Raw genomic sequence first — 16,153 nt, 5'->3', positions numbered from 1 at the left:
AAAGCTTTCTTTAATAAACATGAATTTCTAGGAGATACAGAAATTCATTCAGTAATAAAGCTGAGGTTTAAGTCAATTTGGCCAGCAATTTTTCTTTATTGCTGGTAACTTGGATAATGTACAGGGTGCGCCACATAAAACCGGACTTTTTCTAAATTGTAAACAAATTAACATAAAATCGTCAATTTTAAAGATTTTATTAAATTTTATAAACTGGGAAGCAAACTAGGTATATGACTATTAGATCAATGAATAAAATCGCCGCCAGCATCAATCACCGCCTCTACCTGCCTCCTCAACAGCCGGCAGTCCCAGGTCAAAATGTACCTGTCCAAGCTGGCGAAGTTCTCCTTGATAGTGGCAATGAAGAAGGTCTTTGTGGTATGAGCACGTCTATTGGTGCATGCTTCAAAGTAGCTCCAGGCCCAAAAGTCTATTGAGTTAAGATCGGGCTGCTGGGAGGCCACATTTCCTTAGGATTGTTAGTAACCACAGGATCCAATTTCACCCAACTTTCAAGCTACCCTTTGGCACGGAGGCCTTTATTTGGACCACAGTTGAGCTAGAACGACGTTCTATACCTTTTTAGAAATGGCTTGAAGATTCAGCTAGAGTTGTCAGCGCAACCCATAGTCTAAAATGAGTTTTTAAGTTCCATATGGGTCTATAACGTCGAGAACCGAAAAATTTTCACGATTTTACACGATTTTTGACGTTTTTGACATCTCTAAATCTGTAACGTTTCACTTTGCCGAAGTACTACGGCCAAGCCATTTTAGATAGAGAGCTCTAGTCTTTTCTAGTGTCTTACTTATGTATCTAACAGTATCCCCAGCCAGTTGCATAACTCTACCTCATCTACAGATGGGCTGAGGTCCGATTTAGTGGGCCCTAGTCGAGAATCCAGATTATTTCACCAGCGCATTTCGAATCTGCCTTGTTGAACTTAAGCGCGGCCAGCTCGGAGTACGAGCCCATCTTTGTCCAAAGATTTTTTTGTGCTTAAAGGTCATTACCTAAGCTTTTTATAGTGGGGTCAAACGTCCTAATTGGTCAAGTAGTTTTGACGCTAATGACCGTTTAAAAAAAGTCCGGTTTTATGTGGCGCACCCTGTATATATGTAATCATGCAATTTTACTAAAAGCTAGATGAACTTTTGGGTCTGTCAAAAGTTCAAATTTTTTTTCAAGCTAGCTATGCAAAATCTTCTACATGGATTCTATCCTATACTTTATCTTCTTTGAAGCAAACAATGAAAATTATTGCTTATTTGACTTGCTATATACCAAATCATGCTATTTTTTGATAACTTATTTATAAGCATTCAATCAAGATTGCTGCTTATTTGGCTAATTAACAAAATCATGCTTTTTTTTGGATAAATTATTTATAAAGGTAGAACGATGTCTATCTGTCTGTCCATCTGTCTCTTAAGATCTAGGTAACCACTGATCCGATTGGATTCTACTCTTCAGGGTATATACCCATTGGTCCTGTGGTGGTTTTAAGCTATTTTCTTGGAGGGTGGGACACCCCCAACCCCCCAAAAAATGAAAATTCTCCCCTCCCCAAAAAAAATAATAATTTCTTGGGAACACATTAGACAATGAGCAGCACCAGTAGTACTTTATTTTTTTATTATCTCTTGGGGAAAAGCCCCTAGGGGCTAGGGGCGAAGCCGCTATTTAAATATAAGTAATCAATGAAAATTATTATTTATTTGGCTTATATAACAAATTATGCTATTTTTTATAAATTACTTACAGGTAATCAATAAAAAACTTTGCTTATTTGGCTTATATCAGTCAAATCTTCATTTTTTTCATAAACTGCTTACAGGAAGAAAGGGATTAATTAGTACTCCTCCTCCTTTTTCTTCATTTCAACTTGTATAAGCCACTTTTACTATAAATGACTGAGTATTTAAAGTGTGCTACCTTTTTATATGTTTCATTATTATTTGGCCACAACTTGGTCAAAAATGCTCACAAATCAGACCTTTTTTGACCAACAATACTCAAATGGTTCCTTTACAAGCCCAATCAATCAGTTTTAGGATATCTTTATATTTCAAGGAAAATACCAAAAAAAGGCAAATTTGGGTGTTTCTTTGGTAATTTCCTCTTAGGATTTTTTTATCAAAATATTATTATGTTTGACAGGAAGAAAGGGAGGGGTGGGAGGGAGGGTAAGTGGAGACATAAGCCTCATTAGTCTAGCATGGCAACCGATGAACAGAATCACAGTTCTTCACCACAAGCAATGGGCTTATTTATATAAAACTCCAACCAATGAGAGTCACACTCTCATTGGTTGAAGTGGATGGAGCGCCTGGAAGGAGTGTGAGAGGGCAGAGACAAGGAATGAGAAAGGCAGAGAGTAGGGCACATATAGCACATATAAATATTAATGAAGCACAGTTACGCTGTAAAGTTTACTGACACTTTCGCCGAGAGGTTTACCAACACATTTGCCATGATGCCCGGACCATGCTTCCAACAGTATGAATCAAGTCCTATTTAGGACATAAAAATATTTTCAAAATTGAGAAGTTCCCCTGACAACAAACATCTCTTGCCGCAGCGCTTGGCTCCCTGGCCTATAACCTAACCTAACCTGAAATAGTTTTTTAATATTTTGAAAATTTGAGTACCCCCAACAACGAACATCTCTGACCGCAGTGCTCGGCTCCCTACCCTATAACCTAACCTAACCTAAAATAGTTTTTTGAAATTTTGAAAATTTGAGTACCCACCCGACCATGAACATCTCTGGCCACAGCACTCGAAATTTAAACTTTTTCCGCCTCCCCTTTTTCTTTCCCTTCACACTCAATCCCCCCTACTATTACCCTTGCCTCTGTATGTCTGGACAGGGCAAGGAAGGAAAGTTTAAAGAAAAGTATAGTTCATCAAGACTTTGCCTTAGATTGAATTCAGACTCTGTCGGGAAGGGGGGGGCGGGTGCCCAAATTTTCAAAATAGATAAAAAAAATTCCTAAGAGGATAATGCCGTTTCCTTTTATATGCACTGATACCAAAAAATCAACAAAAAAATACTTATTTTTACTTTTCTCTCAGAAATAATAATTAGCCCAAAAAGTAGAATAAAATCATGCATGGTATATTTATCTTTTCTTAGGCAAAGATAATTTAAATGTGCATTCCCATATAAACAACCCCTTAAATAGTGGATGTAAATATTCATTTATTTCCCTGGTATCTCATTTATATCCCTGGTTTGATTTTAGAAGATTTTTAATTTTTTTTTGAAGATTTTATAATTTTTATTAACCCATTAGTGCCGAGCGCCACTTTTATGGGCCGATCGAGCTGTAAGTTTCAGGGAAGCTTTATAATGGTCAAAACGGAATTCATATTTTTTTGTTTTGCTCTAGTGGCGTGCACAGGAAAGTTGCAAAAAAACCCGGTTCGGCTTGGCCATAAATACCAACCAGGCATTAACACCCGTTTTTGGTGCTTTCCCCCAGTTTTAAAACCCGGTTGACCTGTATAAACCCGGTTATTTTGACCAAAAATCGAAAAATGTAATTTTTGAACGCCAAAAGTGAGATGAACACTTTTTAGAACTTTGATACGATCCGTAATTGAAAACTACACAACCTCATGTAATCTAAAGAGCTACAAGTATAATACGAAGCGATTTATTTCAAATTTAGTGTTTCGGCTATAGGTGCCGCCGTTTTTGGGTAAAAAAACCCGTTGCTCGAAGTTTTAAAAGACACACACTACAAAAAAAGAACATATAAAATTTGGGTGTTACATATCAGAAAACGAGCATAAAACTATTGGGTGACACCTATAGAGATTACTAGGGTTATTAGGGTGGCTCAAACCCTTACAAATGACGTAAACTGTTATTTTTATTGGTTGAAAAGTTAAAACCGGGTAATAAAAACCGAAACCGAGCCGGGTTTTAAAATTTTCGGGTATTTATGGCCAAGCCGAACCGGGTCATAATAGGGCGTAAAAAAACAATAAAAAAATCATATAAAAAATTATAATTTGAATAAAACGAATTCACAAATAGATGTACTTGTCAATAAACATTAGATTTCACAAAAAAAATCAGCGACTTTACTATAAAAACAAAAAAGTTAGAAGGGGTATTTTGAATTTCATGATTTTCAAATTTTGTTGAGCTATACCAGCAAACGGAAGTAAGCTAAACTGCCTGCTCCAGGGGGAAATGAAAGTCAGGGTAGTAGAGGGGGGATTCATTCTGAGAATGATGCCATTATGAAGCCGGAAACCAGTTTTTTTTTCCATTTTTCGGAACCGGGTTTTGATGCCCGGTTCGGCACTAATGGGTTAATTACTAAAAGAAAGAAAAATTATACCAGGGAAATAAATGAAATTTAAAAACCAAAATTAAACCACATTTTACTAGCATAAAAATGAGTTTTTTGTTTAAATGAGAATGATATTCCTGTCCAGTTTTTTGTTTAGGAATGAATATTTCTTACCCTCGTGAATAAATGATGACCTATCGGTCCATCATTTATTCCCTCGTGAATAAATGATGACCTATCGGTCCATCATTTATTCCCTCGGGTAAGAAATATTCATTCCTAAACAAAAAACTGGACAGGAATACCTCATTTATTTCAAACCAATGAAAATTCAAACTGAAGTACAAAATATAATCCAGAAATTTTGCCTATCTATTTTGGCTTTCATTGTAGGTGGATTGAATTTATGTAAAGGTAATTCTTATCTCAGGATTCTTTAAAACTGTAAAAGTAGATTTGAATATATTTCATATAGCTTAATAAATTAGATTCAAAGGCCTTATAGATTTAATTAACTTTGGGATAATGGTAAAGGACAATTAAATATAAATTATCCTTGCCAAACTATTTCATTTTTATGTAAAAAGGTATGATAACCAATCTGCCATTGTCCTATCACTCTCAGATAAAGTTTAACTTTGGCCTATGTTATATGTCACATACTTAAGACTTAAAACTTAATGTAATGAAAAGCTTTCACTTAAGCAAAGCTAACAAATAAAATTATGAAACATATCAGGGATCTAAAGAGATAAGACAATGGCCGATAAATTAATGCACATCCATAATGATGACGCACTAAATAACCCCTTATGTAGATTAAAATTAGTGGTTCAAACGTTTATAAACACAATGTAATCAACCAATCAAAGCCAACGAATAAGAAAACGTTATTGTAAAACTTTGTGTACTATTGTAATAAGCAGTCAATTGTCTCCTCGCTCTCTGGAGTAAGAAAGAATAAAATGTGATGGTAATCTACAATTCACTTTTCTGCCTGTCCGTCATATGATTTTCCAGTATGGCTACGAAACCAATTATTATCCACTGGATCAGACCCGTCTAATCCATACCTGAAACCATGTATTGTATTGTATTATAGACATTTTTCTACAAATAGTAAAGTAAAAAGTTGTAATATGATCACCAGTTTTGTTAGACTGGGCCTTCGCCCCTTCGGGACTAACAAAACTGGAAAAACAGATGCAATAAACAACTAATCTTGGCTGTTTAGTTTTGACAATGCCAGTTTTCATCAACCAATTAAGAATTTTAAAAAGTAAACAAATTTATAAATCCAACAAATGTTTATAAAATGTTTTCTCGTATTCATTTGAATCCGGTGGATAGGAACCGGTTCTCATGAATACGAAAAAACTATGTCTAGCATCGTATTATATCCAGTTTTCTACGAATATAGAAATGTACAATCATAAGATTAAAACTAGTTTTTTTAGCCGGTGCCTTCGGCACCACGGGGCTAAAAAAACTAGTTTTAATCTAATAATTGTACATTCTATATCCGCGGAAAGCCGTTTATAATACGATACGAGAAATAACTATTAAACCCTCCCTTATTTTGCTGAGAGTAAACATATTAAAAAGACATAGTTATAGAAACCTGCAAACCATAAGATTGATTTTTTTAGACATACAGAATTCTACCAACCCTTTTTGTAGAAAACGTTGCTTAGAAGCATAAACATTTTGTATGTATCTTATCAATTTATATTGTTATAACTCTTAATATAAAAAGCTTCGTCAAATGTTTTAAATGGACGTTCAGGACTTTCTGATAACGATTACAGGGTGCTACTGTCCTTCTCATTCTGTCTTCTCATGTTATTATAGACAGAATTTATTTAATTTTTCGTCCATTTTTCCCTCCCTGTAGACAACTTTTATTGTACCCAGGGAGGTAGGGAACATTGGACTGAAATTACCTTCTTAGCTGGTCCAAAACCTCTAGGTACTTTAATTCAAGTTTATCGCCACCAGGGATCTAAAGGGATAAGACAATAGACGATAAGTGGATGTACATTCCCAAAAATACCCCTACTGTAATTTGCCATCAGTGGTTGAAACGTTTCGACACTATACTAAATAAACTAACCAATTAAAATTCAGTAAAAGTCCCCAAAGATGTTAAGCAAACAAAAATAAAAACGTTATTATAAAACTTTGGGAACTAGCAGAGAGAGAGGTGGACAATGGACTGTTTATTATACTAGTCCCCAAAGTTTTATGATAACGTTTTCTTATTAGCTGGCTTAACAACTTTGGGGACTTTTATTGGATTTTGAATAATTAGATTATTAAGTACTGGCGGATTCGCCCCTAGCCTCTAGGGGCTTGGCTGATAAGGTAATTTTTAAAAAAATAAAAAAAAATAATAATAAACAAAATTAATAAATTCTGGTGCTGCGCTCATAATTTATGGGCAACACCAGAATTTTTTTTTTGGGGGGGGGGGAATTTTCATTTTTTGGGGAGTTGAGATTGTCCCACCCCCCAAGAAAATAGCTTAAAACCACAACAGGACCAAAAGGTATATACCCTGAAGAGTAGAATCCAATCGGTTCAGTTGTTACCAAGATCTTAAGGGACAGACGGATCGACGCCGACGGACAGACAGACAGACAGACATCGTTCTACTTTGTATTATAGATAGTAGTGGTTAAACCAACCAATCAAAATTCAGTAAAAGTTCCTAAAGTTGTTAAGTCAACGAATAAGAAAATTTATGTTTTGAGATTTCTAATAAAAAGTTTACTTTAAGATAAACATTTTCTGAAAAAAATTGTTTTAGATTCAAAAATAAGGAAATTACATCCATTTAACCTTTTAATTTAAAAAATAAAGTTGTTAAATGAAAGGGTGAAGTAAGCGAAAAATGACTTTATCTCACTTAAAGTCGGAAATTTATTATTTAACAGGGAACATGCACAATTTTTTTTTTGCCATCTAACTCTTATTGGAGCCGAGATGATATGTGGGGGGGGGGGGGGCATTGAACGACTAAGGTCTGGAAATGGGCCTGATTGCTAAGTGTTAGCAACCTTTATTTTTAGGTCCTTTTTTTTCTTAAAAACTTCAAACTAATAAAAATATAAAAAAAAACTATCTAATATGTACCATTTCTACTATGTCGATTTAAATATATAATATGTTATCTTGAATGTATCATTACAGTTTTGTCTCTATTGAAAGTAGAATGATACATTACTATTATGTCGATATAAATAAGGAAATCAATGTTTATGAATACGCTGATATGTTAACATGAATGTATGATTTCAGTTTCGCCTCTATTGAAAGTGGAATCTTACATTTCAAAAATCGTATCGGCGTTGAAGATATCTTCACCAAGAGAGGGGAAAGTGGAAGGGTAGATTATAGTTTTAGAGGGTCCAAACCATAATCATAGATTATGTTTCTGCTTCTATAAAAATCGATTCAACTCCCTAACTGTCTAACTAACAAAGGTGTTGGTTTTACGGGGATTTTCTCAATTGATAAGAAATATGAAAACGAACGGACAGACAAAGTAAGTTACATGATCAAAGGGAAGTCACATCGTTGCATCTCTGCGATAGTCAGAGAAAGATTTAGGGAACAATGGGCTGTTTTTTACACTAGACCCCAAAGTTTTATGTTAATATCTTGTTCGTTGAACAACTTTGGGAACCTGGTGTATTGGTGTATTTTGATCGGTTAATTAAATAAGTTGAGTGTTCGTACAAACATTTCAACTGCTAATTTTAATCTACAGAAAGAGGTAATTTTTTGGGGATAAACATCAATGTATCGGCCATTGTCTTATCCCTGTAGATCCCTGGCGATAGTGTAATGGACGTACAGACGGACAGAATGAGTGTAAATTAGATTCACGTGGGAAATCTAAGAAATGTTTTTTTTTTATATTTTACTTAACATTTTTATGCCATTAATCTAAGAGCTGAGATCCCCTCCTATATTCTTTAAAATGCCTTTAGACGCACAGCTGTTAGCTTGTTATTGGCAGCTTTTAAAGATAACTTTTCTATTTGAAGTAGCCAACAAACAGACTCAAGTATAATTATAGAGCAGACCCGCATCTAATAAAACAATTTGAATAATTTTCAATACTTTCTTCAATCCTATATATTGAAGATTTTCTATAAAATCTAAAGCAGAAATAAAAACATTTACTTTCATTTTTTTGCGTCAAGGTATTTTCACAAAATTACATATTTTGTAAATACAATGTTTGTTGAGGCTCGTAACCAAAACTACTACAAAACACAATCTTTAACAGCCTTGTGCAAGTAATTCACAGAAAGCGCTCAGCAGACGAAAAAGCGCAAAAAAGGATAAAAAAAAAATAACAATTATGTCACCACTAAAAGTGAAGTCTTTCAGACAAAGGTAGACAAATTAAAAGGTTAATAATCTTTAGATTGTGAATAAACCGTGTCTATTTGACCTTATGATATCTTAGCATGAACTTTAGCTAAACTTCAGAAAGAATTTTAAGTAATTTTGTATGCCAATTTTAGCCATAGACCTATCAAGCCCTAGAGAAAATACATCGTTCCAAAGTGCTAAAATAATGAAACTACAAATTAGCAAATTAGAATGATCTGTCAGTCCCTCTGCTATTTAACGATTATATTTTGCCTTTTAAGAAAGCTTACTACGGCACATACAAATATTTATGATGCATTAGAGTAAAACACTAGAGGGGGAAGGGGTTAAATAACTGAATCTCCCCATCACAATGACCTTGTGCCGACTCTCAACTGGATCTTTGAAAATCAACCAATGGTGTCGGGAATATTAACACAGCCAAGTAGCAGAAAACAATTTGCTGGCAGACTAAAAAGGTCATTGGAAATGAGAGGGAGGTAGTTATCTTTATATACATCAATGCTATAGATCTGTTTATGATGCGACGATAAGACACAATAAATCAATCAGCTCCCTTATTTCATAGCAGGGACAAGGGAAGGCTATTCTGGCAAACAATGCTTTAGAGTTGATTTCTTAGATTTCCAGTTTAAACTTGATGATGAGATAAAGCAACTTTTGGCAGAATTTGATAAGAAACTAAAGCATTAATTTAGCACTTTTTGCTTTGTTTACTAAAAGCCGTGCTAAAAGGATTGTCAGAGTTTATCTGCCCGTTCAGTTTAAAGATGTATGAACAGAAATAATGCCTCTTTACAATTTTTAAGTATTTTATCTAAATCATAAACTACTCGTGAATTATATGTTAAATAGTGAATAAATATATTATAAATCCTAAAGAGTGAATAGCTGTAATACTTTGAAAAATATTTAAGATTGTTTAAATATTTATCTCATATACAAATTTAAATTCAAAAAAGGTTTTTACGACACCTAGCAATAAAATTCGGAACTACATAGCTATGTATTTTCACAATCATACATTTTACAATATTTGTTGTAGTTTAATTTTGCCTTTCTTAGCAACTTCTTGTATCTAATGGCTTAACACGTTGGAGGAAAGTGGCGAAATGGGAATCTAAAATAAAAAAGCTTCCCTGAAATCATGATTTAATAAGTACTGCAATAATCAAACCTTAAAAACTTCTAATCTCCTCCGAATATTACAACTTACAAACTTTTTTAATCATTTAAAATATGGGTAATTTCCCCCAAAGTGTCTTGTAGAGCACAGAGTCCCCCCTTTCCCTACCATTAATGTAAAACAAAAAACAAAAAACGATCAAAGGGGCGGCATGTTAGAATTGTCCTATTGTTTTAAAACTTTGCATGTGATTCCTGTAGTGGTTAGGTACAATTTAGATAGCGTAGCAACTCTATAATCGTTACCAGAATGTCTGTATGTCCATTTTAAACATTATGTTGATTTTTTTTACTTTTTAATAACAAATTTTTATGTGATCTAAATATCCTATTGATTTGGTATACTGATTTCTAGGACAACAAAGTACAATATTTTAAGCGAAGGAACTCTATAATCAAATCCTAGAAATGTGAGTATGTCCATAAACATTATCCTGTAATAAGCAGTTTTTCAACAAATTTACTAACAATTTTGCTTCGTCTCTTATACATTTAAATTCTGATTATCCAGTTCTGACATTCTACAAGTGTTAATGTCCATTTGTCCTATCGTTTCAGAGCTTTGCTCCCATAGATGTTGCCATCCTTGTTTGATAAGTAATGAACAATGAATTTAATATTGAGCTTTAGGCATAAGTTCGAATTTTTAATTTTTTGTAAAGATCCAAGATGCTGTGAGTATTGGGTTGGATTTGTCCTATTTAATTTTTTATAGATTCATAAAGTGAGATATTATTTAGTTATTGAATCGTTTTGAAACTTTTGCCTTAACCTGCCTCAAGGGGTTAATCAAGGTGTTGATCAAAGTGCTTTTGATTAAAAATTTTATAAAATATTTTTTTTTGTTTGTAAACAGTTACAAATATCTTGAATAAGAAAAAAATGTAAAGATTTTAATTTCAGGAAGTATTTTAGAATATTTTTTAAATCTCCTTAATTCTAAATTCTTTAGTAAGAAATCTTTGTCTTGATTTAAGAAGCAGAACTTCAGAAGCTAACGAGGTTTGGTGATTTATACTATCTGAAATGAACAATAGTGCATTATAGAAATAGTTGCACCTTTCTTTTTGCTATATCAGCTGACGATTACCAGGGTAGGTTTCGTGATTTTCCAAGAATTGTTGAATAATTGTTGAAGAATTGTTGATGAGACGGACCGCCCCTGATTTCATAGAAAAGCTACTCAGACAATACTTTGTCTGTCGGTAGGTACGTACATAAATTTCAATACTGCTTTTATCGTGATGCTTTGCTTATTAATATTGCTATCAAAGCTTCGCTCTAAAAAACTTTAGCTAGTTATAGCTAATTGTAGACATGTTTATTTTCTATTTTGTATGGTCCCCACTGTTAAGTTAATGTTGTTTCTACTCAAGATAAGAAAATTATCTCAAAGAAAAAGGTGGAAATATAAATAAAAGTAAGTAGTAAGTAAAAGGGAGAAAAAGAAAAAAAATAAAGGAAAAAAAATAGAGGTAACAGAATAAATTTGTCTCTAAAAAGCGTAATTTTCACATATTTATTAAATTTGCATTGCCATGTTAGATTTTGTAGAGTCAAAGTTTTTTAACCAATATTTGGCATGTATATCAGTTTATCAACCATTGTCTTTTCCCTAAATGTCTCTGCAAACATTAAAGTAGCTTTGCTCCTAAAGAGATAAATGGAGAGAAAGAGAAAAGAGTTAGAGAGAGATAGAATGATAAATAATGATAAAATTGACAGGAGGTAAAAGTGCTCTTGAGGGCTTTAAACGTTTCCTTTATTGCAATCAATAAATAATGTTTTTAGATAGTTACAGTGGTTTTGCGAACACAGTAATAGTGTCTGACTGATTATGACGTAACAAAAAAAAATTAGCCAATGAGAGGCCGTTATTGACCAATGGTAAAATTTATAGTGGCCTCTCATTGGCTATTTTTTTTTTTTGTTACGTCATAATCAGTCAGACAATATTACTGTGTTCTGGTTTTGCTTCTAGCACCTCAAGTCTTTGCCGATAGCAAATACGGTTCCCCCACACTTTTTTTCTATCTTGAAGTAAAAAGAAAGATATCTTATTTAATTTCATTAACTTTTATCAAATATATTTTGATTTTTTTGCTATTAATCACAGGACCAGTAGGTTTATTAACTTAAAAGCACGATCGGTTCAGCGATTCTTATGCTTCAGACGGACAGGAAATTGTTAGTGTTTTTTTTTTGGGGGGGGGGGGAGTGTTGTATTTGTCCAATTGCTTGAAACCTCCTCAGGACCAGTAGCTATATATTTACGGAATTGTAGAACCCAATCAGTTATGCTTCAGACGAACAGACATTGTTCTACTTTATATTGTATTTTAGATTATAGATAAGATAGAAAGATGGTTATAATTAATAGATAGATTGATATGAATATAGATAAAAATCAATCTATTCAATCAATAAATGAAGGTAAAAGTAGAGTAGAAGTACTCTTAAAGCTCTATACACTTCCTCGACAATCAAATAATTGTTTGTATCCAATTTATCTATTTTTGCATTTCTTTCATTTTCTCTCTCTATCTCTGTCTCTCTCTGTCTTTCTCTCTGTCTTTCTCTCTGTCTCTCTCTGTCTCTCTCTGTCTCTCTCCGTCTCTCTCTGTCTCTCTCTGTCTCTCTCTCTGTCTCTGTGTCTCTCTCTGTCTCTCTCTCTGTCTTTCTCTCTCTCTATCTCTGTCTCTCTCTGTCTTTCTCTCTGTCTTTCTCTCTGTCTCTCTCTGTCTCTCTCTCTCTCTCTCTCTCTCTCTCTCTCTCTCTCTCTCTCTCTCTCTCTCTCTCTATCTATCTATCTATCTATCTATCTATCTCTGTCTCTCTTTTCTCTTTTTCCCTCTCTATTTTTGTTATTTCGCTTATATTTCTTATTATCTCGCTTGTTATCACATCTATCTTCTTATCTTTTTTTATTCTTACTTCTTGTGTAAAAAGTAAATATTCTAAAATCTGTTAAACGCTACGTTTTAATCAAACTAACATAAAATATAAAAATATTTAATTTTGGATGTAATAACAAGGTTGACAACTTCCAAAAATGCGAACCTCAATTGTACAATATTTGCTTTCAAGATTGTGTTATTACCTAAAAATAAAAGAATAATAAGGCTATAAAAACTCGAAAAAAAAAAAACTTAAATGGACATACTTACTTATCAGCATTGCTTATTGAGTTGATTAGCTTTCAAAACTATTATTTGTAAAAATCGAAAAAAAGTAACGTTAAATGTTTCCTGTAACGTAGAAACACACACTAAGTCTAGAAAAGCTGTGCCTGTCTCAAAATGTTCATTATTAAGACGAAATTAATTTTAATATAACATATCATAATAATCTGCAATAAAATATATGAATGTTTATATTATTTTAGGTCGGCTAGAATCAGCTCTGATTGAAGAATCTCTACATATCAATATTTCGTATATACAGGTAAAAATGTTTAAGAAAATAGTTACTCTATAAATTAGTATGTTCACAATTTTGAAAAAAAAAGAGGTTTTGTTCCTTAATTTTTATTATCGAGGTTACTTTATGATTAACTATGTCAAATCATAACGCAATTTTCTTTGCTTTTTTAACAAACAGCAACCAGCATACAGCTGAGCTAATATTATAATTTTTATAAAGGTTTCGTGATTGTCTATAACATATCATATGTTTCTTTGACCACCACAATTCGCTTTGTCAGTTATCTGAAAGATTGTTAAAAAAATTATATTTTAAAAAGGTTGTTATACACGATTTGCTTTATTTTGTATAGATACATTCTTGTTATGTAGAAAATAATACAAATGTTTATGTAAATAACTTACATACTTGTTATTAAATATATTCTTTATTAAAAAACAAACATAAAAAGTTTTAAAACATATTGTGTGTGAGTGATGAATTTTCGCAACTAATTCCAATGATTATAAAGAAAATTGCCCCTTTTTAAATTAAAATTATCACAATTAAATAACTCAAAATCTTATAGCCGACGAATAAGATAGCGTGTTTATACAACTTTAGGTACAGGTTTAATTTTTATTTTAATGTCTTTTAGCTTTATGATTAGTGTTAAAGCTGTTTGAAAAGAAAAAAACACAAAAAAGGAATATTAATAAAAAGAGAGAGAAATAAATAAAATAACAAGGATGACAACATCCATAAAAGCGAAGCTCTGAAACGGTGGGACAAACGGGCATTAACACTTGTGTAATGTCAGAACTGAATAATCAGAATGCGAATGTATAAGAGTAAAAGCAAAATTGTAAGTAAATTTGTTGAAAAACTGCTTGATACAGGATAATGATTATGGACATACTTACATTTTTAGGACTTGATTATAGAGTTGCCTCCCTTATAATATTGTACTTTGTTGTCCCAGGAATCAGTATACCAAAAATCAGACCAATCAAATAATTAGGTCACATACAAATTTGTTGTTAAAAATGTAAAAAAATTGTTAAAATGGACGTACGGACATTCTGGTAATGATTATAGAGTTGCTACGCTTTCTAAATCGTACCTAACTATTACAGGAATCACCATGCAAAATTTGAAATCGATAGGACAATTCTAACATGCCTAAATTAACGAAAAAAAACTATTTAAAAAAGTAAAAAAATCAACATGTTTAAAATGGACGTACGGACATTTTGGTAATGATTATAGAGTTGCTACGCTTTCTAAATCGTACCTAACTACTAAAGGAATCACCATGCAAAATTTGAAATCGATAGGACAATTCTAACATGTCTAAATTAACGAAAAAAGCTATCCGTTACGGACGGACGTACGGACGGACCGACCCTAATTATAGAAAAGCTTCGCTTTTAAAAATAAGAGAAAGCAAAAAACAAGGACATAAATACAGCAGAGTCATTCATAAAGTTGCTTCGACTTTATTATTTTAGAAATCAAAGATTCACCAGTTATGGAGTTCTAGAGGAGACTTGGTTACTTTTGAATATGATGAAACGGTAAGTTTATCTATCTATCTATCTATCTACCTATTTATCTAGTCAATATTATCATCTTTTAGCTGTAGCAGAATATATTTATCATAGTAACTAAAAAGAGGACTTTTTACACGGTTTTCTTTAATTAAAAGTTGTTTCTTGCATTTGAGAATAATTTGAAATTTACCATGATGATATGAATATGTATTGTTTATATTTATATTATATAATATATAAATTCTCCAGTTATTACGCTTTATAAAAATAACTAGCGGCTTTGCCCCAAGAGGTAATTAAAAAAAATAAAGTATCACTGGTGCAACAGCCATCACATTTTTTAAAATAGGGTGGTTTTTTTATGTTTTTTGGGGGGGATTGTGGGTGTCCAACCCCCCAAGAAAATAGCCTAAAACCACCACAGGACCAGTGTGTATATTCCCTAAAGAGTATAATACAATCGGTTCAGTGGTTACCGAGAGCGACAGACAGACGGACGGACAGACATTAGGCTACTTTGTATTATAGACAATAAAAAAACATTTATTTTAGGGAAGGCTGACATCACTAGTGGACCCAACTGGAAGTTTCATTAAATTAAAGTAAGTAATATATTTTTTTGTAGCGGAACTACCCTATAACTAGGACAATTCAGTAGGCCAGCTGATTGATGTTTAGCTTTTCAACTGGCAGTACCTTTGACACACTAAATATGTATAAAATTATATTACTATTGCAGAAACCAATCCTTTGATTCGACGACTCTTCAATAAAGTCCTAACTAACTATGCTTTGAAATAGCTGACTATCGAAACTAGCGTATTACTTTTGATTATTAAACAACTTTACTTTAAAATTATTTTTTCGTCTGGTACCTAAAACTTATAAATAGTCATAAAATATATATATCATAAATCTAATCAATAAGAAACTACTCCACAGGTAATTGATTGATATAAATTGTATTAAAGAAACGTATTCATTGTTTAGGGACAAAAAAGGAAATCCGTTTAAGCGATCAGTTATTTCAAATGGCAAAGCAGTTTTTAAAACAGGTAATTTTATTATTTGGAACATATGAATAAATAGACATAGATTGCATAAAACATGAAAATCAGCTGGATATGTAAACCAGTTTCTAATATGATAATACATTTATTAATCAGAAAAATAGCCTAAAGCCTGACTGAGATTTTGAGAGAAAAAAATAAAATTGTCTAAATCCATTACCGAACCTATATAAAGCTTTCAAAGTATGGAGAACTCAATCGGTTCAGCAGTTAACGAGATCTT

At 32.6% G+C, this 16,153-nt stretch overlaps 1 protein-coding gene across 1 annotated transcript in view; it reads left to right on the top strand.

Moving 5' to 3' along the window:
- The window catches only part of LOC145306519 (uncharacterized), a 49,746-nt gene that overhangs the window by 10,351 nt on the left and 23,242 nt on the right, over positions 1–16,153 (top strand). Inside the window, exons 2-5 of the mRNA XM_080148664.1 lie at positions 13,291–13,349; positions 14,819–14,884; positions 15,413–15,462; positions 15,851–15,915. Of these exons, the coding sequence (XP_080004790.1) occupies positions 13,291–13,349; positions 14,819–14,884; positions 15,413–15,462; positions 15,851–15,915 (240 nt within the window). The remainder of the gene's footprint in view (positions 1–13,290; positions 13,350–14,818; positions 14,885–15,412; positions 15,463–15,850; positions 15,916–16,153) is intronic.

This window comes from Acartia tonsa, chromosome 14, assembly GCF_053477335.1.
Source record: "Acartia tonsa isolate MP-2025a chromosome 14, ASM5347733v1, whole genome shotgun sequence".
In the NCBI taxonomy this organism is placed as follows: domain Eukaryota; kingdom Metazoa; phylum Arthropoda; class Copepoda; order Calanoida; family Acartiidae; genus Acartia; species Acartia tonsa.
The sequence above is the reverse complement of the archived record's forward strand: the minus strand, read 5'-3'. Positions and strand labels throughout refer to the sequence as shown.